This window comes from Gobius niger (genome assembly GCF_951799975.1).
Source record: "Gobius niger genome assembly, chromosome: 10".
Lineage (NCBI taxonomy): Eukaryota > Metazoa > Chordata > Actinopteri > Gobiiformes > Gobiidae > Gobius > Gobius niger.
Genome location: NC_136861.1, coordinates 6,732,273 through 6,756,998, shown reverse-complemented (window position 1 = coordinate 6,756,998; position 24,726 = coordinate 6,732,273). Strand labels below are relative to the sequence as shown.

Sequence of the window (24,726 nt, the reverse complement as noted above, 5' to 3'; positions counted from 1 at the left end):
TGGTTATCAAATATTGCACATTTTCCTCATACTATGCAGCCTTTGTCACAAAGGTTATCTTTCAAGGCTCCTTCCAAAAAAAAAAAAACAGATTGGTAAGAGGTCTAATGCCAAACCGGAGGTGCATCAGCGTCCGCCGTGATAAGAAGCCTCCGAATTGGGCTGTCAGTTAGGAAAAGGAGCCTCAATGCTAACTATCATAGCCACTTTAGCATAGGGACCTCTGATACTAACCGGTGAACAGGAGCTATGTGCCATCCCATAAGCCACTGCGCCGCCAATCCCCCCTCGGCCGCACCCTCGAGTGATTCATGCGCACTGTTGATTGACAGGCGCACATTTAATTAAAAAAATATGGAATAAGAATCTGCACACGCCAAACTTTATAAAAGTGAAAAAATCCATGTTGTCGTCATCACGGCTCAGTCACATGTCAGTGTTAAAGAGCCGCCTCAGTAAACGGATTAAATGAAGGCAGTTTGTGCTTTTGCTTTCATTCAGTAGTAACTTAAGCTGCCTGGATAATTTGCTACTGTAGCTTTATGAAACAGCTGTTGAGATAAAATAAGGCTAAAGGAAAACGTGACGGATCATCTGGATGTTTTTTTTCTCCTTTATTTGGACACTATGTTGTTGCATATGCAATACAGTAGGGGGCAGCATGCGTTTTTGTTTCCCCGCCGTCTGCCAATAACCTTAAAGAAGAAGAACAGCTGCTGTTGGTGATGTCACTTCCCCTTCCCCTGGGTAAGGACGGTCGAATTGGGCAAATGCTGCTGAAGCATAGCGTTTACTAACTGCATAGAGATCTAACAGTCGACCCCATGAAAGGTTAAGGATCAGTTGCTAGTGTTAGTGCTTAGAGGCTATAATTTGATGGGTTCGGACGCAGCCCAAGACTGTTTACCATAGATTCCCACATAAGACTCTTAAAAATACTCTCAAAAACGTATTGGCTTTGATTTCTGCTTTGCACTTTCATTTTCTCAATGAGCTACACAATGTCATCACCAGAAAGGGTTTTCACTTCGTTTTGAAGCTCATTAAGAAAATGCCAAGAATAATGTGTGGCAATATTGAAGAATTGAAGAAAAAAAACATGTTCATTCATAGTTTGAAGCCTTCATTGAGAATCATGTAGTGCTCAAATTTTAAAATAAAGAAAAGCCGATACATAAAAAGCATTTCCAAACTTGTACAGCACACATTTCTTATTGAAATTGTAACTTCGCTGGACATTGTCAGGACATTTATATTAGGATTAGGTCTGTAGCACTTTTGACGGTTTACAGTCACAAGCTTTCCTATCTCTGTCAGCAGATGTGGGGGTTCCTTTCCTGATTTAGAAGCTTAGAACCAAAAGGAGTTTCTGCTTTGACATCAGAACTTGACTGGGGGCAGATGCAGATGGTAGAAAGATTCTTATGGGATTTTACTGCTACAGTTTTAACTAACTCAATGATCTTCTGATGGGATTAACTTCAGGACCAAAACAAAGACTGTCACTAAACTATTTGTACATTCCTGTTCTGTACGATTTCTCCTCGGTTCCTCCGGTTAGGATTCAAAGTGTGGGTCTATTCGTTTTCTCGTTAATCCTGTCGGGGTCAGGGGTCGACCGGTCGCGGTGCAAGGACAGAGCTTGCTGCTAAATCTCCTGCTCCTTTTTCACGCCGACGGGGGCGGCGACCTCAGACTGACAGGACTGTCCATCACGCGTCACCTCAGCACCTCAGCGCAGGACACACACAGGCAGGAGCAGATAGAAGGGGCAGCACGGGTTTATGAGGCTCCGGAGTGAGTTATGTCCGGTTTTAAACTGTAGATCAAAGCGACAGGTGAACAATTGAATTCTATAAAGATGGGCTTTTAAATGGCTGGGCTTCAAATATGGCAGCATCCTGTACTGGGGAAGACTTGTGGGGAACTGTCCATTGCTGGTGCCTCCTGGCCCTTTAAAGAGCGGGTGTTATGCTTTTTGCAGGTATTTTGGTAGCAATGTCAAACACATCATTCATGCTAGGTAGCAACCATTACATTAACTAAAGATTCTCTGTCATTTGCTGAATATTTTTTAGCTTTGACGGATAATGAAAGTCCAAACGCAGCACTGCTTTGCCTCTGAGTGCGGCCTCTGGGCTCTCTTCTACATCACTAATGCCGCATGATTTCGCTTTGAATTTCGCACGGCAACACAGCCTCCATGGACTTGGATTAACCTCTTAACTCCCACCTGAACGGATCCCATTTTCTCCAGTTTGGCTTTACCCTAATCAAAAAGCTTCTTGGGGAAAAAACACAAAAACAGCCACAAAAAATAAGAAGAAAGCAAGGATGTAAACGCAACATAAATGTGACAAAAAAATCAACCAAAGAGTGACAAAAATGGGACAAAAATTCATCAAAAATTCAACAAAAATGGGACAAAAATTCAACAAAAAGTGACAAAAAACTCAACCAAAAAGTGACAAAAACTTAACAAAAATGTGACAAAAATGCGCGAGGAAAAAGATCAGTTTTGTGGGTCTTAGCTTTCAAATGAGGTGTTACACAGCCAAAGAGGACAGAATGCATTTGGTTTAGGCGGGTGGTAAGAGGTTAAACTGAGAAGAACAGAGGGTGGAGAGAGAAGGAGGCGTCGTGGGCGGAGGTATGAGGACACGGAAAGGACACGTGTAGTGCAGGCTTCAAAGACGCACATGAGAACTGCCTTTTCGCCCACTGTTTCGCCCATTAAACATTAAAGGTGCATTATGCAACGTTTTGTGCGGGGGAAAAAAAAGTTGATGTTGGTGCATATTTGACCTTCCATCACAGTGGTCTCTAGGATGCTCCGGGATCACTTGTTTGGAAGGTTTTCACTGCTAATCCGTCTCTGTCAAACGCTGCATGACTAGAGGATTTTCTGACCGTCTGAATCCAAGCAATTACAAAACTCTGTTCCAACAATGAGATACACTTTTAATATTTCAACAACATTCAGCGTCAACAGGACCGGCCCCAGAGACGGAGACATACACACTTTTGGACTTTAGAAAGAACGAGACAATTTGGAGCGAACGTTTAAACGACCAGTCAGTCAACAGAGTAACAGTCTTTGATATATATGTGTCTTATATAAATACACATCATGATATCGTCACACACATTATTGACCGAGTGTAAAACGTTCAGCTGCTGATATATATGGGTCGGGCTGGGACAAAGTAACTTGACATGTCTTTGTTGTGATATATATATATCTGTTATAGAAAAAAATCAACTTTTAGAATGCCTCTTCCATTTGTACCATTTAAAAATGCTTTACTAGTATCTGATTTATGTTTAATTCAGAACTTCTGGAAACCCAACGTGTGTGTTGTTATTCAGGATAAAGTATTGCAGCTCGTTATAATGACCAATCAGAATAACTGAATATTCTGTAAATGGAGTTGGTGTGGATAAAATGCTATTGTGGTAACTATGGTGCTGAATTTTGGACTTGGTTTATGGTTAATATTGCTGTAACGTCTGGACATATACACATGAAACAAAAACTGTCCTGAAGTGCAGCGTCTTCTCTATGAGCGCATATGAACTAAGGTCACATGACTGTCTCATAAAGGCGTCCAAAATGGAGACAATCTTCAAAATGATGTGGTTAACGTTGGTCAGATAAAAGGACTTTCAGCCGTAAGACGATTGTGGCAGGTTTGTGAATCCAATCAAATATCAATCAGGGAAAACATTATTTTTGAGATTTTCTAAAGATTTCTTTCCAAATCTTTGTCTCTTATTGGCAATACGATCTATTATAAAAAATTGGACATGTGGTACAGATATCAGTTTTCACAAGAAAAAACTGTCATTTCAGATCAAAATTACTTCAAATTTCTCATTCATTTCTATGGGTGATGTCATTACGTATATTTGAGATGTCATTGTGACGAGCAACACATCTAGTTCTAGATATAACTACAACCAAATTTGACTTGACTATTTCAGTTGGAGATATCTAAAATACAACTTTATTTAATATATCTTAAAAATGTTTTGAGTGTTGACGAGACTCAAACAATTATAGATCTTAATTTGGCTTTGTGACAAGTCAAAACTAAATTACAGATATCTCTAATTACAATTATGACTAGTCCAAATGTATTTTCAGATATCTTTAATTAAGTTAAAGATATCTGTTATTCATTTTGATTATTTTAATTATGAATTGAAGATATCTTCAAAACGTGTTTTCTCTGCACAAAACTGAATTACTGATATCTCTAACTGTAGTTTTGACTTGGGAAAACTGAGTTATGGATATCCACAATTGGAATTCTGACAGGGTGAAAAGGACGTAAGAGATATATATGTATAGAAGTGACGTGTCAGTGACGTCTGTCTGGATATCGGAATTTTGTTTAGACATCTTGAATTACAGACATCTCTAGCTGTTTGAAAGACGAGTGAAAATGAGTTACAGATATCTCTGAATATGAGGAAAATGGTCGTCTGGTCACATTAGCATTAGCCTAGAGCAGCTACTAATCAAATCGACGACTCCGGTTGTTTAATACGTCCGTGGTGAAGCCTCTGCTGTTGATAAATGTGCCTAAATAACACACAGTCCCTTAAGTCTGTGGCCCCGGTCTCTCAGCACTGCTCCTCGCCCAGTGAGTCCGTGCAGTCCATGTCCGGAGGCGGCCGCAGGGCTCTGGTTTTGCCCCGGCTCGGCACGCTGTCGGCGGGCACCACCGGGGGGCTGTGGTTGGGGTAGACCTCCACAGCTCCGGATATGGACTGCAGGGGGCGCTGTCTGAAGTAGTGGAAGGCCTGTTGGTCCAGGTAGGTCTGCTCCTCCCTCAGGCCCAGCTCGAACAGTTTGCGTTTGTGGCGGAACTCGATGACCGTCTTGGTGTAGGAGTTTAACGTAGTGACGGACGCCGCCATGCAGCAGGTGAAGGAGGCCCAGGCCATGCTGCGGACACGGAGGAGCCGGGGTTAGCTGCAGCTTCACACGTACAAACATGTACACTTACTTCCTAAAGTAACACTTCACCACCTTGTGAACATAACTGCATCAGTCACACATGCTAGATGTTTATTATCAGAGGCGGACTGGGGCTAACAAACAGCCCTGGACTAATGGTGCGTTCCATTTGTACTCGGAAGTAGGAATTTCCAACCTCCCAGAAATTTAAACTGGAACGCCCACGATGTCGGATTTCCCACTAAGAAAGTGAGACGATCCTCAGAAGCCCTGAGTTGGAGGAAACTTATAATATTTTAACATTTATTGTGTTCTTAACTCTTTAAGTGTCCTCTACTGCCCTCTGCTGTTTCCTGCACTGGAGTTGAGTCAAACAGTTATAAAATATATTGGACTTTGCGATGCTAATGTTGCTAACGTCCACTGCGGGCTGATGGCTCTCTCCAACATTTTTTAGTAGATTATGAATCTAACCACACACTTTGGGTTTTATTCAGTATTTTCCAGTTCAGAGTTCCATGGACGAGTGTGGTGCGTTCACTGACCAGAAGGACCATCCGTAATCCCAGCTGTGGGGTCTCCAGTCCTCGGGGCCCAGGCTCACGGTGATCTGGAACACCTGCGTGTACATCATGTGAGCCACCATTCCCAGCAGCCCTGAACGCAACACAAGGAGAAGAAGTGAGTGCAGGGTCCGGATTTATGCTCTATGGACCTTTCATTTTGAAGAAACTGTACCTATTATAGTAGTTAAACATTCAGTACTTTTTTCTACTTGAGCATTATTGTAATAATGAAGTATCATCATCAGTACTTTAGTAAAAATAAGTTACCCGTAAATATTTTGGCTACACTAACCACCTCTGCTCCTGATCAGAACAGTTAATGAATCCAGGTAAACACTTTTATTTTGTTAAGGCAGTGTACGACCACACCTGGATGATAATGACCACACCTGGATGATGATTCTCACACCTGGATAATAATGACCACACCTGGATGATAATGACCACACCTGGATGATAATGACCACACCTGGATAATAATGACCACACCTGGATGATAATGACCACACCTGGATAATAATGACCACACCTGGATGATAATGACCACACCTGGATGATAATGACCACACCTGGATGATGATTCTCACACCTGGATAATAATGACCACACCTGGATAATAATGACCACACCTGGATGATAATGACCACACCTGGATAATAATGACCACACCTGGATGATAATGACCACACCTGGATGATAATGACCACACCTGGATAATAATGACCACACCTGGATGATAATGACCACACCTGGATAATAATGACCACACCTGGATGATAATGACCACACCTGGATGATAATGACCACACCTGGATAATAATGACCACACCTGGATGATGATTCTCACACCTGGATAATAATGACCACACCTGGATGATAATGACCACACCTGGATGATAATGACCACACCTGGATAATAATGACCACACCTGGATGATAATGACCACACCTGGATAATAATGACCACACCTGGATGATAATGACCACACCTGGATGATAATGACCACACCTGGATGATGATTCTCACACCTGGATAATAATGACCACACCTGGATAATAATGACCACACCTGGATGATAATGACCACACCTGGATAATAATGACCACACCTGGATGATAATGACAACACCTGGATGATAATGACCACACCTGGATAATAATGACCACACCTGGATAATAATGACCACACCTGGATGATAATGACCACACCTGGATGATAATGACCACACCTGGATAATAATGACCACACCTGGATAATAATGACCACACCTGGATGATAATGACCACACCTGGATAATAATGACCACACCTGGATGATAATGACCACACCTGGATGATAATGACCACACCTGGATAATAATGACCACACCTGGATAATAATGACCACACCTGGATGATAATGACCACACCTGGATAATAATGACCACACCTGGATGATAATGACCACACCTGGATAATAATGACCACACCTGGATGATAATGACCACACCTGGATGATAATGACCACACCTGGATAATAATGACCACACCTGGATGATAATGACCACACCTGGATAATAATGACCACACCTGGATAATAATGACCACACCTGGATAATAATGACCACACCTGGATAATAATGACCACACCTGGATGATAATGACCACACCTGGATGATAATGACAACACCTGGATGATAATGACCACACCTGGATAATAATGACCACACCTGGATAATAATGACCACACCTGGATGATAATGACCACACCTGGATGATAATGACCACACCTGGATGATAATGACAACACCTGGATAATAATGACCACACCTGGATAATAATGACCACACCTGGATAATAATGACCACACCTGGATAATAATGACCACACCTGGATAATAATGACCACACCTGGATGATAATGACCACACCTGGATAATAATGACCACACCTGGATGATAATGACCACACCTGGATGATAATGACCACACCTGGATGATAATGACCACACCTGGATAATAATGACCACACCTGGATGATAATGACCACACCTGGATAATAATGACCACACCTGGATAATAATGACCACACCTGGATAATAATGACCACACCTGGATAATAATGACCACACCTGGATAATAATGACCACACCTGGATAATAATGACCACACCTGGATAATAATGACCACACCTGGATAATAATGACCACACCTGGATAATAATGACCACACCTGGATGATAATGACCACACCTGGATGATAATGACCACACCTGGATAATAATGACCACACCCGGATAATAATGACCACACCCGGATAATAATGACCACACCTGGATAATAATGACCACACCTGGATAATAATGACCACACCTGGATAATAATGCCTTGACTTGAGAGTCAAAACAATGTGAAAAGAATATAAATAAATAAATATCTTAACGTGGAGTTTTATTTTGTATTAAAGCTGCTGTAGTTTAGAGCAGTGGTCCTCAACCTTTTGGAGCCGCGACCCCTATTATAACAGTTCATTAGGATCATGACCCCCGCCTGGGTCAGACCATGGGAAAAACAGGGACTTCAACCTATATAATTCTTAACCTCTTACCACCCGCCTAAACCAAATGCATTCTGTCCTCTTTGGCTGTTATACAGGCCTGTGTAACACCTCATTTGAAAGCTAAGACCCACAAAACTGACCTTTTTCCTTGCGTTGTTGCTGTGTTGTGTCACCTTTTCGTTTTTTTTTATTCTTCTTTTTTTTTTTTCATCTTTGTCACATTTTTGTTAAATTTTTGTCTCTTTTTTTTTAGTTTTTGTTGAATTTTTGTCACATTTTTGTTGCATTTACATCCTTGTTTTCTTCTCATTTTTTGTGGCTATTTTGGTGTTTATTCCCAAGAAGCTTTTTGATTAGGGTAAAGCCAAACTGGAGAAAATGGGATCTGTTCAGGTGGGAGTTAAGAGGTTATAAAGCAAAGAAAAAAACAATGGTTAAAATAAAATTAATAAAATTTAGAACAAATAATAGCACCCTGGTAAAATAGCATGTATGCTACAACACTATAGTAATAATATTAAAATATACATTTTTATATATATGCTCTGGCGACCCCCTAAATTTGTCTCGCGATTTGCCTCCCGACCCCCAGGTTGAGAACCCCTGGTTTAGAGCATGTTCTGAAAAACATGGGATTCTTGTGTTCACTCAGGAGTTCTTATTCACATTTTCTTGCCCCTGGACACGTTTAAAATTCACTGAACTTGGAAAAACAATTGCAAATCTAATCTCGTCAGAAAACTTCCAGCAGTAGCAGTCGTAAATACAAGAACAGAGCGCTGTGTTAATTAGAAACCAAACACACGTCTATGAATAAATGATTTGGATTGTAATTAATCAGAGCCGTGTAATGTGTTGAGTTTGTTCAATAACACACTCGGGGCATCAGTCACACATGATGTAATCTATACCACACCGCGCGCAGATACCGATTAATTAAACATTTACACAATGGAGCTGCACCATATTGCACAAAATCATGGTTATCGCAATATTCGGCGACGCAATTGTCAGCCAGTGCGTTCTCCTCCAGGGATTGTCAGAGTTTGCCGTGAAAAACAATCCCATTTTAATTAACTCCTTCACACAGTCAGTTTGATACATTTGTCTGTGTGGGTTTCCCCGATCCAGCTTTTGGAGAAGAAAAGGAATAACGAATGATCTCAGCCGAATCCAGAGCCCCAGACACAGCGGCACAGACGAAATGTAACTCTTTTCATTCAAAGAAGAAGATAAAGTACAGTCTGAGATCTAACAGAATTAATGTGTAAATAAACATCAAATCAAAAAGCAACTGTTTCCTAAAATAGAAAGTTTATGCTCCGTTTTCAGGGCTTCCGTTAAAAAAGCATTAAAAGTCATTCAATGAACTGAGCCAAAATGATTCTCTTAAAGCGATTAAAGTCTGAAAGTCTAAATGTTTCACACATGTTATAAAATGTGCAAAATTGCCCACCTGGTCTTGCATTTAGATGTAAAGTAAGAAATTATATATTCTTTGTAAAATCCCTCCTTCCTGGATCGCAACTAATCAAAGTCTCGTATCCTCCCGGGTCGACCAATGAGATGAGCTTTTCCTGTGAACCAGCCTGTCAGGTCCAATCAGGAGGAGGGGGAGGAGCTTGATCTCTTACTTCTGAATGTTCTGTTCCTACTCTCCCCATTTTGCAAACTAAGAAGGGCTTTCTGGTTAAAGAGGGGAAGAATTTGATTGTTTACTTTAAAAAAAAAATCCCTCTATCTCTCCTCAATGTCACTTTAAATTCAATCCAAACAAAGTCGACCAAAGTGCTGTACACAAAATCTATACAAATATATTTGAAAAGAAACATAAATGTTCAACTTGAGCAAGTTTTCAGCAAAGATTTAACCTCTTAACTCCCACCTGAACTGAGCACAATTTCCCAAATCTAAAAGCTTTTAAACAAAGCGTCAAAATGGTGACATGAACGAAAGGAAAATAAAAGTCCTCAACGTTTCGCTTCTTGTCACAGAAACTTCCTCAACTTTACCAAAACCCAGTCCAGTCGATGATTTAAGCTTTTTCCGCGATGGATACTCCCTGGATGAATGAGAGCCTTCACAAACGACAAAAAAGTGACAAAAAAGCAATGAAAAAGTGGCAAAAATCCAATGACAACACGACAACAACGCAAGGAAAAAGATCCATTTTTTTTTCAGTTTTGTTGCTGGCCTTTAGGCTGTGAGCTTTTAGATTTGGGTAAAGCTCAACTGGGCAAATTGCACTCGGTTGAAGGGATATTTCAGGATTTTTGACATAGAGCCTCATTTCCTAGTTATCCAGAGTGTTGCTGATTTCTGTAGATATTTTTTTTTGTAATTCATGCATTTCTTAGCTTCTTGGCGCTAGGCTAGTGCAAGGCTAGCGCATTTCTATGGCTAGGAGCTAGGAGGGACTATTTTCTAGCAGATCACTCCGCCGCTCTGTAGCTTGTACAACCACGAAGCTGATGCTGCTCAAATATAAGGTATTTTAAATCCAAAATGGTTAAAATTACTCTATGGACACAGACATTTATATGGTTAGTCTGGTGTTATAAGTGATTTGCCTCAGGTGCTCTGTGGAGCGGATCAGACTGTTTTTAATGCAGGCTAGCTGATATCGTAGAAATGCGCTAGCCTTGCACTAGCCTAGCACCACGAAACTCTTCAACTGCATGAAATACAAAAAAAATATCTTCAGAAATCAGCAACACTCTGGATAACTAGGAAATGAGGCCCTATGTCAAAAATCCTGAAACATCCCTTTAAGTAAGATAGATGTAGATCGGAATTGTGTAGATCAGATGTTGGTTATTCCTGAGCCGCTGTGGGCCAACGTGACCCGCATGTTTTTGGAGGTAAGGGAAGGGAGTGCTGCCTTCAGTCTCCTCTGAAACGGCGCCTCCTGGTTTGTCCCGTTTCAGGGCGTGGTGTCCTGCAGTCTGCCCCGGGGCAGCTGCGGGTCGACTGTGTAAAGTAACACAAAGCTTTGGGCATCTATACTTCAGCCTTACTGACCTATGTAGTGTGATTTTCGTGTGGTCCAGTTGCCTGAAACACTTTAAAATAAGCCCCTCCCCTCCTTGAGCCATATGCCGAGACATCCCAGGCGGCCGGGGGCAGTGAAGGCAGCGTCGGAGGCAGTGCCAGATTTGGTGTAAGAGGTTTATGTTTGCACAACATCAGGAGCGGGAGATTTGGGGATAACCTCCGCGACTTCTGTTTAATCTGAGACAAACGCAATGAAAACAAACACTGCGATCAGGGGTCAGAAAAAGTGCTGCAACTACAGGCGAGAGGTCGAGGACACTGAAGACGAGGAGGAGGAGGAGAAGGAGGAGGAGGAGGAGGACTGGCAGAAGGACCATGTTGTTGTTGCAATTACATGACTCACATTTCAAAGGTTGGAATGAGTCCTGGCGTCCGCATTAGTCATTACATCAGAGCCAAACCTCTGAGCTAATCAGTTCTCGGACAATAAGAGTTTTCCAGCTGACTATTTAAAAGAAGATCTATATAAAAATAACCATAAGTCAGCCTCCCCTTTAAGAGACGTACAGAAAATCCCATCACTATTGGGTTGGTTGCATTTGGGGCGCACATTTTTAATGCAGGGGAACATAATTTAGGCTTTCAAATCTCAAAACGTCCTGAAAACATCATAAAACAGGCTTCACTGCAAAGACTTCCATCTGCTGCTTGTTTTATCAGTTAATCTTTTATAATAATACATTTGATAGTTAACTTTTTATTTTAGCCAGACTCAGAAGGTTATAGATACATAAAAGACATTCCAACAAATGCATTATTAGGATTAATGCATGAAGAAGAATGTGTTTAAAAACTGGATCATTTTGTGGATTCGTGCTCTTTTCGATGCAGTCGTTGACATTTTCAGATGGTGCTTTTGCTCTAAATGCCTCACAACAATAGTCAGTGTTGGGGAGAATACTTTGAAACTGTATTTAGTAACTGAATGTTGAATACTTGCATTAAAATGTATTTTGTAACATATTCTGTTACTTTGTCTAATCAGAGTACTGTATTCTGAATACTTTTAGAATACTTTTACATCGATTGTCATATTTGTGAAAATGAGTCTATAGTCTTCAAAAATGAAGACTACCATTGTTGGAACACCTGTTTTAAACTCACTTACCATTAAAAAGGAACTCTTTAACTCTCTTGGCCAATGGAGCAGCAGATACAGCATCATGTGACACATGTGCAGAGCTGGTATGAACTGTGGCATAAGGAGTTTTACAGATTTATTTTATTTTAGGAGGAAAAACAGGTCAACATTAAAGAGACTAGATGCATGTTGGTCATTTTATGCTCACTACTGCCACCTCAGGTCTTACGTGTAACTGCACCTTCTATATTAAGCTCGTGCATGACGGCACTTTGGACCCGAAGTAACACCTTTCTTTCTGAGTGACAGTGCAGGATTTTAGAGGCAGTTGTGGTGAACAGGTCTGAGCTCATTCTACACATTAGGACATGAAACATGTAGGGGGAGGAAAATACTTAGTTTTAACATTTTTATCTTTGAAAGTTATTTCTTAATAATGTTGTGCCTTATGGAGCTAACATCTAATGATTGATAATGTAATCCCTTGATATGTGGAAAGTCTTTGTATTCTAAAACTCTCAAATGAAAGAGTAACTTTACCAGAAAACAGTTACTCAAAATGAGTATTCTAAATAATTTAGTTACTCCTCAACACTGACAGTAGTTCCAGTATCTAGTGCAGCTGTTGAGAGTCTTTTTCCTCCACTACAAAAAGTAAATATCAAGAATGGGTTTAGACTTGAATAGAGAATATTCATCCTGTTTTGAGCGTTTTTCTCTCACTTTTTTTCCTGTTTCAACCAAGATTACTTCTAATCTCTCTGGAAATGAAAAAGTAAAACTGCCAATGGGACAAGTGCAGTTTTCTTACTCCATTGGCAAATTAAACAGCCGGAAATAAAGACAAAATGTATCGAATAGAGTCAGAAACATCTCAGAACAAGTGAAATGATCTGGGTCAAATGCCAGACTAAATCTTAACTTGTCAAAACAACTCACATTTATAATATTATGGTCAATTTGAACTCATCTGAATGTTCATTTTCATGGACGTTGTGACAAAGATCCACCAAAATAAAAAAATATTCAAACACTCTCATGAAATTTTAACCTCTGTTCCCACTTTGCAGCAGGAGCCGGCGTTAATTTCATCGACTGAAATATTTATCATCATTTCGGTCAAAGTAATACTTCACTGACTAAAATTAGACTAAAGCTAAATTCGATTATGTTTGAATTAACTCTGGCAGGAGCCGCGGCGGTGGTAAGAGTAATAGCAGACGGAGCAGATTTAGGGATAACCCTCGGTGATCTGTGGTTACATAAGAGGCAGAATCTCAACCAAAACAAACAGGAAGCGGGTTGGAGCGAGAGGACGGAGCGGTGTTATGTTACGGATGCAGCGGGAGCAGCTCAAAGTAGTGGCAGTTGTGATGCAGCGGAAGATTCAGGGATTAACACAGCGACATCTGTTTACAGTAAACAACGGAAACAATGGCATCTGAGACTGGACAGAAGTGGACATATCCTGCAGATGGGGCTTAAAAATACACTTCAAAATACAATGACGGGGGCAACAATGAAATACAGGCAAAAGAGCTGCTTTAGACTTTGACTGCGGCTCCTCCGGCTGGCAGCTGTTGGAATAACTGACTTTCAGTTTCGATTTACAGCGTGATTAACACACTTTGAGAAGAACGGCTCAGAACCTGTACGATGTCGGATTATGGACAAAGTGTTATCAGTCACCTTGAGTCTCTCTCTCTAAAACCAAAAAATCAGGTTAGAAATCTAGGAGTAATCATGGACTCAGACCTGAACTTAAACAGCCACATCAAAGCAATAACATCAACAGCTTTTTACCATCTGAAAAACATGGCTTAGATCAGAGGAATAGTGTCAAAACCAGACTTAGAGAGACTTGTCCGTGTGTTTGTCTCCAGCAGGTTAGACGACTGTAACGGCTGCTCACTGTCAGAGCGGCAGAACATCCAGAACCAGGATATATACGACCATATTAGTCCAGTGCTCCGGTCTCTGCACTGGCTTCCTGTCACTCAGAGAATAGAATTTAAAACAGCTCTGCTTGTCTACAAGTCTTTTCATGGTTTAGCACCGAAGTCCATCTCTGACATGTTATAGCCGTACGAACCATCTCGGGCCCTGAGAACTTCAGGGAGGGGTCTCCTGGTGGTTCCCAGAGTCAGGACTAAACATGGTGAGGCTGCGTTTCAGTTTCTTTTTTTCTTTTTTTTCATCGTTTTTGTTATGCAATTAGAAAAATAGCACAATGGCAGGGCAAACAGACAACTGGTCTTCCATCCAAGTAATAGCCAAGAGTAAACAATGAAACAAGTTTCAGTTTCATGCAGCTAAAATCTGGAGCAGTCTTCACGAGGATGTGAGACAGGCCTCAACCCTGACGATGTTCAAATCCAGGCTGAAAACAGTTCTTTTTGCCCATGCATATGACTGAAAGTATTTTATCTGCACTCTTGCCTTTTACTGTAATTGATTAATTTTATGTTGACGTTATTTTTAATTTATCAGTTTTCTTGTCATTTTATGCAACTGTGAAGCACTTTGAATTACCTTGTGTATGTATTGTGGTCTGCAAATGAACTTGTCTTGCCTTTAAAAATGTGGAGGTTTTGACAAATACAACTCCAGATCTGTTTTTGATGAGGGAACATCATTATAACATGGTTTAAAGCTCATTGATCATTGATGTTCATGATATGCCCACTTTAAAGGTGCATCGGGGCACTAGCTATAGACATAAATTCAAGAAAACATTTCACCTGTGGTCTGTGATTGGATCGATATAAAACGTTTGGAGCTTTTGTCTGTCCACTCGTGCTTTTTCGTGCAGAAACAGCAGGAGTGGACGGCTGGCTAGGCAGATATAGGAAGTTGTAATGTTGGGAAGTCGCGCTCAGTGGCGCTGAAACCGTCTCTTGGGCCTCAGACCAAACTCCACAGGGGGCCTCAGCAGATGTCACACTAAAACCCCCGACAGTCGAGGAAATCCCTAAACGCTGCTGATGCGAACAGCTCTGATCAAAATCCCCAAATTAAATAAACAAATGATCTCAATGACAGTTCAGACTGACCGTGTGGTTGAAGCGCGACATTGATGGTAATTATTATGAAATGAGCAGCCGATATCATGACTTATGTAATAATACGTCTCGCTGTGGGGCTACCCCCTGTGGCGCCGCAGTGTGGTACCTGAGAGGACGGTGAAGACGGCGGCGAAGGCGTTGAGCTTGAGTCCATCGATGACGTTGGTGGAGTGGAGCAGCTCCAGACACATCAGGCTGAAGCCCACCACCAGCAGCAGGATGTACAGCACCTCGGAGACGACAGACAGCCACAGGACGCCTGGCGGAGGGAGGGGTGAGAGGTTATTACCTGAAGGCACAGGACAACATGTTCTTCTACGAGCAGAGGAGGTTGTTTTTTTGTTTGCATTACTGTGACACTGACGCATATTGAAGTTTATGCAGCATTGAGGGCCATATACGGTGGTCAACGCAGTGAAACATTCAGCTCGGTGCATTTAAGAGAGGTTTTAACTGTGTCTCACGCCTTTATTTAGACTTGGACGCTTAATGAGTTGTACTTTGTTAATGCCCACAGAGAAATTCATTCTCTGCATTAGATCCATCCTCAATGCCGCTGGAGCGACCTGTAGGAGTTGTGAGCTGCCAGCATGGGCCGGCACTCAGGGCCGGATTCATCTCCGGATGTGAAGTCAGGCTAATGCTCAGAATCACCTGGCTGGAGGATTCACCTATTGTACATGTTTTTAGTGGTAGGGGAACCCGGAGTACCCGGAGGAAACCTACACAGACACAGGGAGAACACGCAAACCCCACACAGAAAGGCCCCGTCGAGGTGGGAATTGAACACGAGACCTTTTAGCTGTGAAGCACGAGTACTGACTGCTGCGCCATCGGCCAAAGCAGCTCTGTCTCACCGAAAAATTTTAGTTTTTTAGTGGGGAAAAAAGTCCCATGTGGCAATGTGTGCCAATCAATGGGTGAGGAACGCGCTTCTCTTTGGTCCTCATGGCGGGGAGCTGACATTGCTGTAATACCACCCCCTGGTGGCCAGAGGCGACTCCAAGAGACACTTGGATAGATTCTAATGGGACTTCAAATGTCCCAAGAAGGTCTCAAAAGCCTGGCTCCAAAGACTTTTTCTTTTCCTAAAAATCGCTATGACCCAGGTGACAACGCTGGGGGAGGTGAAATATTTTTAACCACATTGGTTTTGGTTAACAGCCTGAAAATTTTAAGCATTTGCAGTACATTGGAGCTTCCACAGACCTCCACCCGCCCTGCGAGTGCAGAGCTTCCCGCCTTTTTGCCCTTTTAAGGTACAGGCTGCGTAGGAGGAGACGGGGCGGCCATTAAGTTTCACACACGACTCAGGACTCACTTTTCAATGAATGGGGCTGAATGAGACCCACTCATCTTTATTACATTATATCTATGGTGCCAATTCAACAAGAAACTTCAGGGCCAGCAAAAATGAGTCTTCATTTGGCCCTTTGGACATCACTGGTTTAAACTTTTGCTCCCTCGTATTTATATTACTGGAAACAAAAACAAAATCAGGTTTAGGGCATTTCAATGAAATTAATGAAGATGTTTTTTTTTTTAGAGGAAATACTTCAACGCACCACACCTGGTATATTTCAAGAACTGGAAAGAAATCTGTTCTCCTATTGTGTATTGTAAACTCACACATTTGTGGGAAAAATGCTGTGCATCTAATTACGAAACATCAATTCCATGAAGTTTCAGGTTCGTTTTCTAGCATTTCGGTGAAATTGACCCTGAAGTTGTCGATAAACTCGTCCCTGTGAAGAATTGGAAGGAAAAGCTTGGAATGAGTTCGGACACAACTAACATTTTAATTTAGTGGCTTCCTCTTTCATTGTTTGTAATCACAAAATCAGGTATATGGCCTTTAAGTATAAGTAGAAAGTACAAATCTGTTTGAAAAATCCCCTGTAGATCACCTTTAGATCACCTGTACGGCAACACGACAGGGACAAACCTTCTTCTGTGTTATGAGACTGTGGCCGTGTCAGTACATCTGCTCACAGCGCCACCTACTGTTCCGGAGTGTCCATCATAAGACTTATAACATGCCGCTAGATTTTACCTTGGAGCTTACAAATGTAGTGGAGTAAAAGTAATAAGTTCTCAACAAAAACACACTCCAGACCAGTGTTTAGTCACACGTCTTTGCTCCGTGTTTAATTCCTCTCTCGGTGTAATATCTGTGTGTGAGCGGGACCTGTGGAGAGGAGCAGCTGTAGCTCATAAACCACTGTCATAGCCTCCTCCTGGTCCTGGTCCTGTCACCCTCCCAGGCCACCAAGGGCACGTGCACACTCCACATGCACACCACTATGACAGAGCAGTTTCAAGCATGAAAAGGAAATGTCACGTCACGGAGAAAACGAAAAAACAACAGTGTAAATCCTTCCAACCAAGGTCAAAGGTCACACGTCAACGTTTCTGTGGCTCATTTGACGGTTAAATCTCTTTGTAAAGGTTTTTTGATGTGTGTCCAACTTTACAACTAATACAGAGTGAGATATTCATGTTCATATCGCCCTGCCCTCTTTCAGAACTCCTTGTACACACCCCTCGTGCACTCTCCCCGTGCACTCTCCTCGTGCACAGCTCCAGATGGCCCTCACACCTGAAGCGTCTGCAGGTTTCATGATTAAATGGTGCCTCACAGCAGAGACGCAGGAGACGCCCAGGCACTGAAGAGCTTATAATGTCAGACTGCACCGGACTTTCAGATTTCAAATGTCAGAAATGCAGCTTTTGGACATCAGTAGTGCAAACATCAATAGTTTAGACATCAATAGTTTCGACATCAATAGTGGCTCTGCTCATAGTTTTTATAGTGTTAGTTGTGTCCTTTCCTAATGCATTTCCAACATCCCAATCCTTGACAGGGAAGAGTTCATAAGCACTTTAACCAACTTTCAGGAAGCAACACAGGCCCAAGAACCCCAAATGATGCTAATGAGTCCTATACGTATACTAATCTGCTGAGGGTGCACCCATTTACAGTCAAAAACAATTACACAATAACCAGAGCAGGTCAGAAGTGGAGCTTCAATTTGGGCTCTGACCCATGTTTATTTTTCTCCATTTTTGTAGTTTGTAGCATTTCTTTAGTTACAGGCGAATGAACAGCCTCAAACACCAAAGGTAAATGTGCCCCTTCTGGTCCCAGCGTCACAGTTTGAGAACCATGTCCTGTCACTCTCCACAGTCTGGTCTTCTCCATAAGGACGAGGACCTCATTATTTCTAATTTTGTAGCTATAGGGGAATGAACCGCCTCAAAGGCCAACGCTCGATGTCCAGCCTCTGATCCCTGACCATAGATTATATTTATAGTCTGTCATTGCTCACTCCTCCCCATTTACATGAATTACTCCAGTCAAGAGAGAATCCATGATGCAGCTCAGTCTCCTCCAACAAAAGGGCCAAATAATAATAATAATAATAATGCATCGGTTTTATATAGCGCTTTTTCTGGACACTCAAAGACGCTTTACATTGCACTATTCATTCACTCCATACTCAGTGGTGGTAAGCTACTATTGTAGCCAAAGCTTCCCTGGGGTAGACTGACGGAAGCGAGGCAACCAGTCTGCGCCATCGGCCCCTCCGACCACCACCAACCACTCACTCACTCACTACATTCGCTAGGCTTCCTGGTGTTCCCAAACGGTCTCCCATCCAAGTACCAACCAGGCCCTTCCCTGCTTAGCTTCCAAGGTCTGACGGGATTGGGCATCGCAAAGGCGGTATGACCAAATGCCATAAACTCCGCCCCTATGAAGCAGGCTGAGCAGCAACAAGCCTCCACTGTGCTCCAGGACAATCAAAGCTCACAGCTAAGACTTTAAAAATAAATATAACATAAAACCAGCCTGTATTCTTCTCTTCGGGAATCAACTGTATTTTTAGAAACAATAAAAGTATTTTATTGGCTTTTAAGCTGTTTTTGACACGTGTAAAGTCCCCATTGCTTTCCATATTATAGTAAGATTTCTGGAGTCCCCTTTCGCCACTAGGGGGTGGTGTCGCAGCAATGTCAGCACATGAGAACTGAAGAGAAGTGTCTGTGTAGGCTCTCAGTCGTACAGGGGTTGTCTATCGTCGATGAAGGTTCTTCAGTCATCTTCTGTACTGTGTAGTTCAAGTGTAGAATGTTTCGCCTCTCGAAGCCTTTTGGATGAGAGGTGAGAGGTGCTTTCCTCGCCCATTGACCCTGACCCACAGTTTGGGAACCACTCATTCAAAACCAACTGAAACATGCACCTGGTGGTTGTTTTCATCCAATGGGTGAGGACAGCGCTTCCCTTTGGTCCTCATGGTGGGAGCTGGCATTGCTTTAATAACACCCCCTGGTGGCCGGGGCAGCTCCAAAAGACACTTTGTAAACAGCACTGCTTTAAAGCCTCCAAAGAGTGTTTTTTTTATTGCTATGACCCATGTGACAACGCTGGGGTATGTATCATATTTTTAACCACGCTGTTTTTTGTATACCAGTAATTAAAGGTGGAAGCCTGACTCTATGATTGACAGGTGGAGCTCTGTGGAGGCTCGGAGCCGGTCCGCCCGCCCCATGTTAATGGCAGCTCAGCCGAGACAGAGACTGAGCTCCCATGTTAATGCCAGAGCAGTCATTAACATGGGACTGAGCTGCCATGTTACTTTCACAGGCCACACGGGATGGGGCTGAATGGCTAATCATCCATCTCTTGTATGTCATATCTATGTTTTTTTATCATATCTGTCTCTCATGTCTGCATAATAGGAACCGGCTCTGGCACCGGCTCAGACTCACCTCTCTCAGACGCCGGGGCCAGGTCTATGAAGCTGCGGCACTTCTCTCCTGAGGAACAAAACAGGCCGATTAGCACATGGGACAAATAAGAGGGACATATCCCAAAGAGAGAACTGGGACGCAGATGCATGGTCACAGTCATTACCCATAAACCTGCTCCAAACATCTGCATTGTGACAATTAACACACAAGGTCCAAATTCTGACCTTCTGCACCACAATAATAATTAAAGCTTCTATTACATCAGACCAAAGAATTAGTCTTAAATCAGCGGTGACTCTTTCTTATGTAACAAGGTAGATTTAGAGGTGGCAGCTGCTAAGACCAATTTGTTTCCAATTTAAAGCCCACTGAAATCATTGATACACGGCCAAACAACCTTATTTAGAGACATTTAAGTGGAGACTCTGCAGGCGAATATAAACAAGACTCATCAAGAATCATCCCCCGCCTTAACCCTGTTCGGCATTGCCCAAATCTAAAAGCTTCTTCACCGGAGAGCACACAGCCTATAGGCAAGTGTAACGCCTCATTTGAAAGCTAAGACCTACAAAACTGATCTAAACTTTTTTGTTGTCATATTTTTGTCACATTTTTGACACATTTTTGTGTTGTTTCGTCACTTATTGTGGCTTTTTTGTCATGTTTTGTTGCGTTTGTGACGATATTTTTGCATTTTTTACACTTTTTTGTAGAGGCCGACTGATATGAGTTTTTCTAAGGCCGATGCTGATATTTTGGGATGTTAATTGGCCGATGCCGATATGCTCGGCCGATATTTTGACCGATATTTTCGTCCGATTTGTCCAAATGTCTGGTCTATAATCCTGTAAAAACAAATACTCGGCAGCTCCAGCACTGGCCGATTTTATTTTATTACTTCAATCCTAGTTTCTGTCCCAGCTTTGATCAGTTGTCGCTAGCATTAGCATGTTGTTGCTAGCCGTGGCATTTTGCACAATGATCAAAAATACATTAGTGGAGGTTAAAACTAACTCAGTGATTGAATTCTCCAGATTCGCACTTCAAAATGTCATGCAGCCTGTCCATATTGACGGAGGTTTAGTGAAACCTTTTTTAAACAAACTTGAAGCTAACCGATTTTCATTGTGATGTTTCTCCAAAAAACCTGAACTATCTCTCTCTCTCTCTCTCTCTCTCTCTCTCTCTCTCTCTCTCTCTCTCTCTCTCTCTCTCTCTCTCTCTCTCTCTCTCTCTCTCTCTCTCTCTATATATATATATATATATATATATATATATATATATATATATATATATATCCATTTTCGGTCCCAGAAGTATCTGCTTTATTCGTCGCTAGATCGACTGATAGCCGATATTATAAAATCCCCAAATATCTGCCCGATTATCAGCCGGCCGATATACCAGTTGGCCTCTACTTTTTTGACACTTTCTTGTCATGTTCGTTCTGCTTTTTTGTTGCGATTATGTCGTGTGTTTGTTTTTGTTTACAGCCTACAGGCCTGTGTAGCACCTCACTAGAAAGAGCAATTTTGCTGATTTTTTATGTGTTTTTGTCACTTTTATGTTGCTTTTTTGTCACATTTTTGTTGATTTCTGATTACAGCCTATAGGCCAGTGCAATGCCTCATTTCAAAGCTAAGACCTTGTAGTTTCTGGAAATAGATTTGCAGGTGGTGGATGGCAGGAAACTGGTTAAAGTTTTACACTTAGGGATATAAATGTAAGAAGAAAATGTCCTTTAATTTGGAAATAAGGCAGTTTTTTATGCTTTAAAATGACCAAAAATTACCTATGAGGCTCAAGATCATGGAGATGTAGTGGAACGAGCCACGTCTAGGCCTAAATTTATAGACTGAGTAAAAAAACAACATTACAATTGCAAATCTATGGAGGAAGGTTCATTCAGTAATTTGCTCCTCATTGATCTCACTGTCCCGCTGCTCGTCCATGATGCTAATGATGCTGCACCTGGACGGGCCAAATGGGGCGGTCAGCGTCGCCATGGCGATGTGTGTGAGGCTTACGCATGACATCATTTGTTTGGCAGGGTCGCGGCGTAAGAGGCTAAAGGCTCAAATAAATAAATAAATAAATGAACAAGTTTCTAAAAGCTGAGAGGGAAGAGCGGTCAGCTGCAGACCGGGCTCAGACACGTTTCTATTTCTGTTCTGGGCAGATCCGAGATATTTAGGTTTAAAGTTTTGACCAGTCATTGAACGAAATGGAAGTGGATGATGTGTTTTTACTCATAAAAATGTCCAAATGCATCAAAATCTGCCCAGCTTGGATTAAATGGCCAGAACAGGAACAAGAATCTGTGAATAACTCCGTTTGGACTATGTTCAACTTACAAACTGCTTTTCATATAAGTCAATATCTATGGAAGAGCCTTTCATTTTCATCTTTTTTTTCATGCGCTGCAGCTTTGTAACCTGTTATCTGCCGTCTTATGGGGTTAGTTTTAGGGTTAGCGTTAGCAATTATGCATATTCAAATCTCAAAGCGCATTGACTGCAGAGCTTACAGCCTATATGCCAGTGTGATACTTCATTTGAAAGCCAAGATCTTCACGTTTCTAAAACTATATATAAGATTTGTGTGAGTGAAACACAACTTACATCACATTCGCTGTCCCTCACCCCTGACCCTAAACCTAACCCGAGCTCTAAGTCCCTGTTCAAGTCACAGTAAACACATGTTGAAAAGAGAGCTGGGTGAAGTGTAAACTTAAGTCCCTGCCTGGGAGCAGCAGCTCTACTCAAAGCTCTCCTACAACATAATAGAGTTAGAAATCTAGAAGAGCTGTTTGTCTGAAGACGTGTCTCGACACTTTGGACTTCACTGATCCGCTATAGCTGTTGATTACTTAAAACAATGCTGTTGGAATAAGTGTTTCCATGTGTCGTGCGCTCGCGCCGTGACGCACCTCCCTCCAGCACGTTCTCCTCGCACGAGTACCAGATGCCGGTGTGGAAGTATCTGAAGAGGAACCTGTCGTCTCCGGTCTCCCAGCTGTAGTGCACTTTGCTCGGGTCCGTCTCGTTCACCCCGTAGTCGATGCAGTTGAACCGCCGCGTTTTGCTGCACGTGGGTTTGGGGACGCGCTGCGTGCCCACGCACCAGTACGTGCTGATGAACGCCGTGGTGGAGAACAGCAGCGCCGCGAGGTTCAGACCCACGGACAGCAGCGCGCGGCACCTGCGCGTGGTCTTCATGTCCGAGCGCGCGGACAGCGGTCAGAGGCTGCGCGCGGAGCTGTGGCGGAGGCGCATGGCACGAGCCCGGGCTCCGGTCTCAGAGCGCGCGGCGGTAGAGGTAGATCCGAGTCAAAGGAGAAAACAGTGATGGGACATGTCCACGCGCTCCTCTCCCGCCTCTGTCTCAAAGCCACAGCAGCGCGGGGAGAGGATAAACCCGCGCGCCCTCTCTCTCCTCGTGCGTCACCGCCGTAACAGACGTCCTCCTCGATCCTCATAGTAAATAAGACAACAGCCTCATCCCTCAAAGTTACTGCACTGGTTCCGGCCGCAGAAAGAGCCGGATATCAAACACAGTCACATGTTTATGGTCAAATAGTCTCTAACCTGCTCTAAGCTCTGACACTGATCTGCAGGCGTGAGTATCTTTAGACACTTACTAAGGGCCAACTTCATAAAGACAGCACTGTGGAAGTACAATAACTTTGTTTTATCTTGTGGCTGTGATAAATGTGTTCAACAGAGCGAGACGGTGCCATGTTCGACAAAGAGAGAAAAGGTTTTGGAATCTGTTTGCAAACCATGAACTGTGCTCAAGGGTTTTGTCATTTCAGATAAATGACTTAAATCAGTGCGTGCTTGGCATGTGAGGTGTTTCGCAGCCTGGACGAGATCGTTGAAGTTGAGAGTCGGCATCGATCGGAGGAAAGAGCAGTGACAAGGCCAGCCCTGAGCCGCTGTCAGTCAATCCATCAAAGCAAAGGCCCCGGATCGATGCAGAATACACGCACACACGCAGGCACACACAGACATGCGCACACACCGATCATTCAGAGCAAATCCACCGAAAAGAGGCTGATCTAAAGTGTCAGACATGTTTGTACTGTCACTATGAACAGTTTAGACAAGGAAAGATGCACAACTCACTTTACAAAACAAGAAGAGTTTGTCCTTAGAAGCAGAATATAGGCTACATCAAAAAGACCTGAGCACTGGACTAATATGGTCCCATTTTCAGGACTCCAGCTGCAGCGTTCTGGATGTACTGCAATTGCTGGAGACAAACAATTAAGTCTGGTTTACTTTTTGATTTTGGAAAAGTATTTAGATGTAAAAAGCTGTTGATATTTAAGTATGGAGTGAATGAATAATGCAATGCTTCTTTGAGTGTCCTGAAAAGCACTGTATAAAACCTATGTATTATCATTATTATGATCAATCAATCAATCAAAGTTTATTTGTATTCCACTTTACAACAACACAAGGAAGTCCACAGTGGAGGAGAGGACGGGTGTGATGTGGCTGAGTCTGGATGAACCGGTGGAGTGACGAGTGTGGGAGGCCAGAGTAGAGAGTGTTGCAATAGTCCAACCGAGTAGTGATGAACGCGTGAGCCGCCTTCCCGAGGTGTTTACTTTGGTCAAAAGGTGCAGCTGGAGAAAGCTGGCTTTGAAAACAGCATTTATTTGTTGTTTGAAATTCAGTTCTCGAGGGACATCCACG

At 42.5% G+C, this 24,726-nt stretch overlaps 1 protein-coding gene across 1 annotated transcript; it reads right to left on the bottom strand.

Moving 5' to 3' along the window:
* Nucleotides 1-4,422: 4,422 nt before the first annotated feature.
* gsg1l (gsg1-like) lies at nucleotides 4,423-23,435 on the bottom strand. The gene is made up of 5 exons (XM_079564574.1): nucleotides 22,953-23,435; nucleotides 20,042-20,089; nucleotides 15,375-15,527; nucleotides 5,512-5,623; nucleotides 4,423-4,954 (listed from the first exon to the last, which is right to left on the bottom strand). Exons 1-5 carry the CDS (start codon nucleotides 23,239-23,241, stop codon nucleotides 4,630-4,632), a joined length of 927 nt encoding a protein of 308 aa, XP_079420700.1. The 5' UTR covers nucleotides 23,242-23,435; the 3' UTR covers nucleotides 4,423-4,629.
* Nucleotides 23,436-24,726: the final 1,291 nt, after the last annotated feature.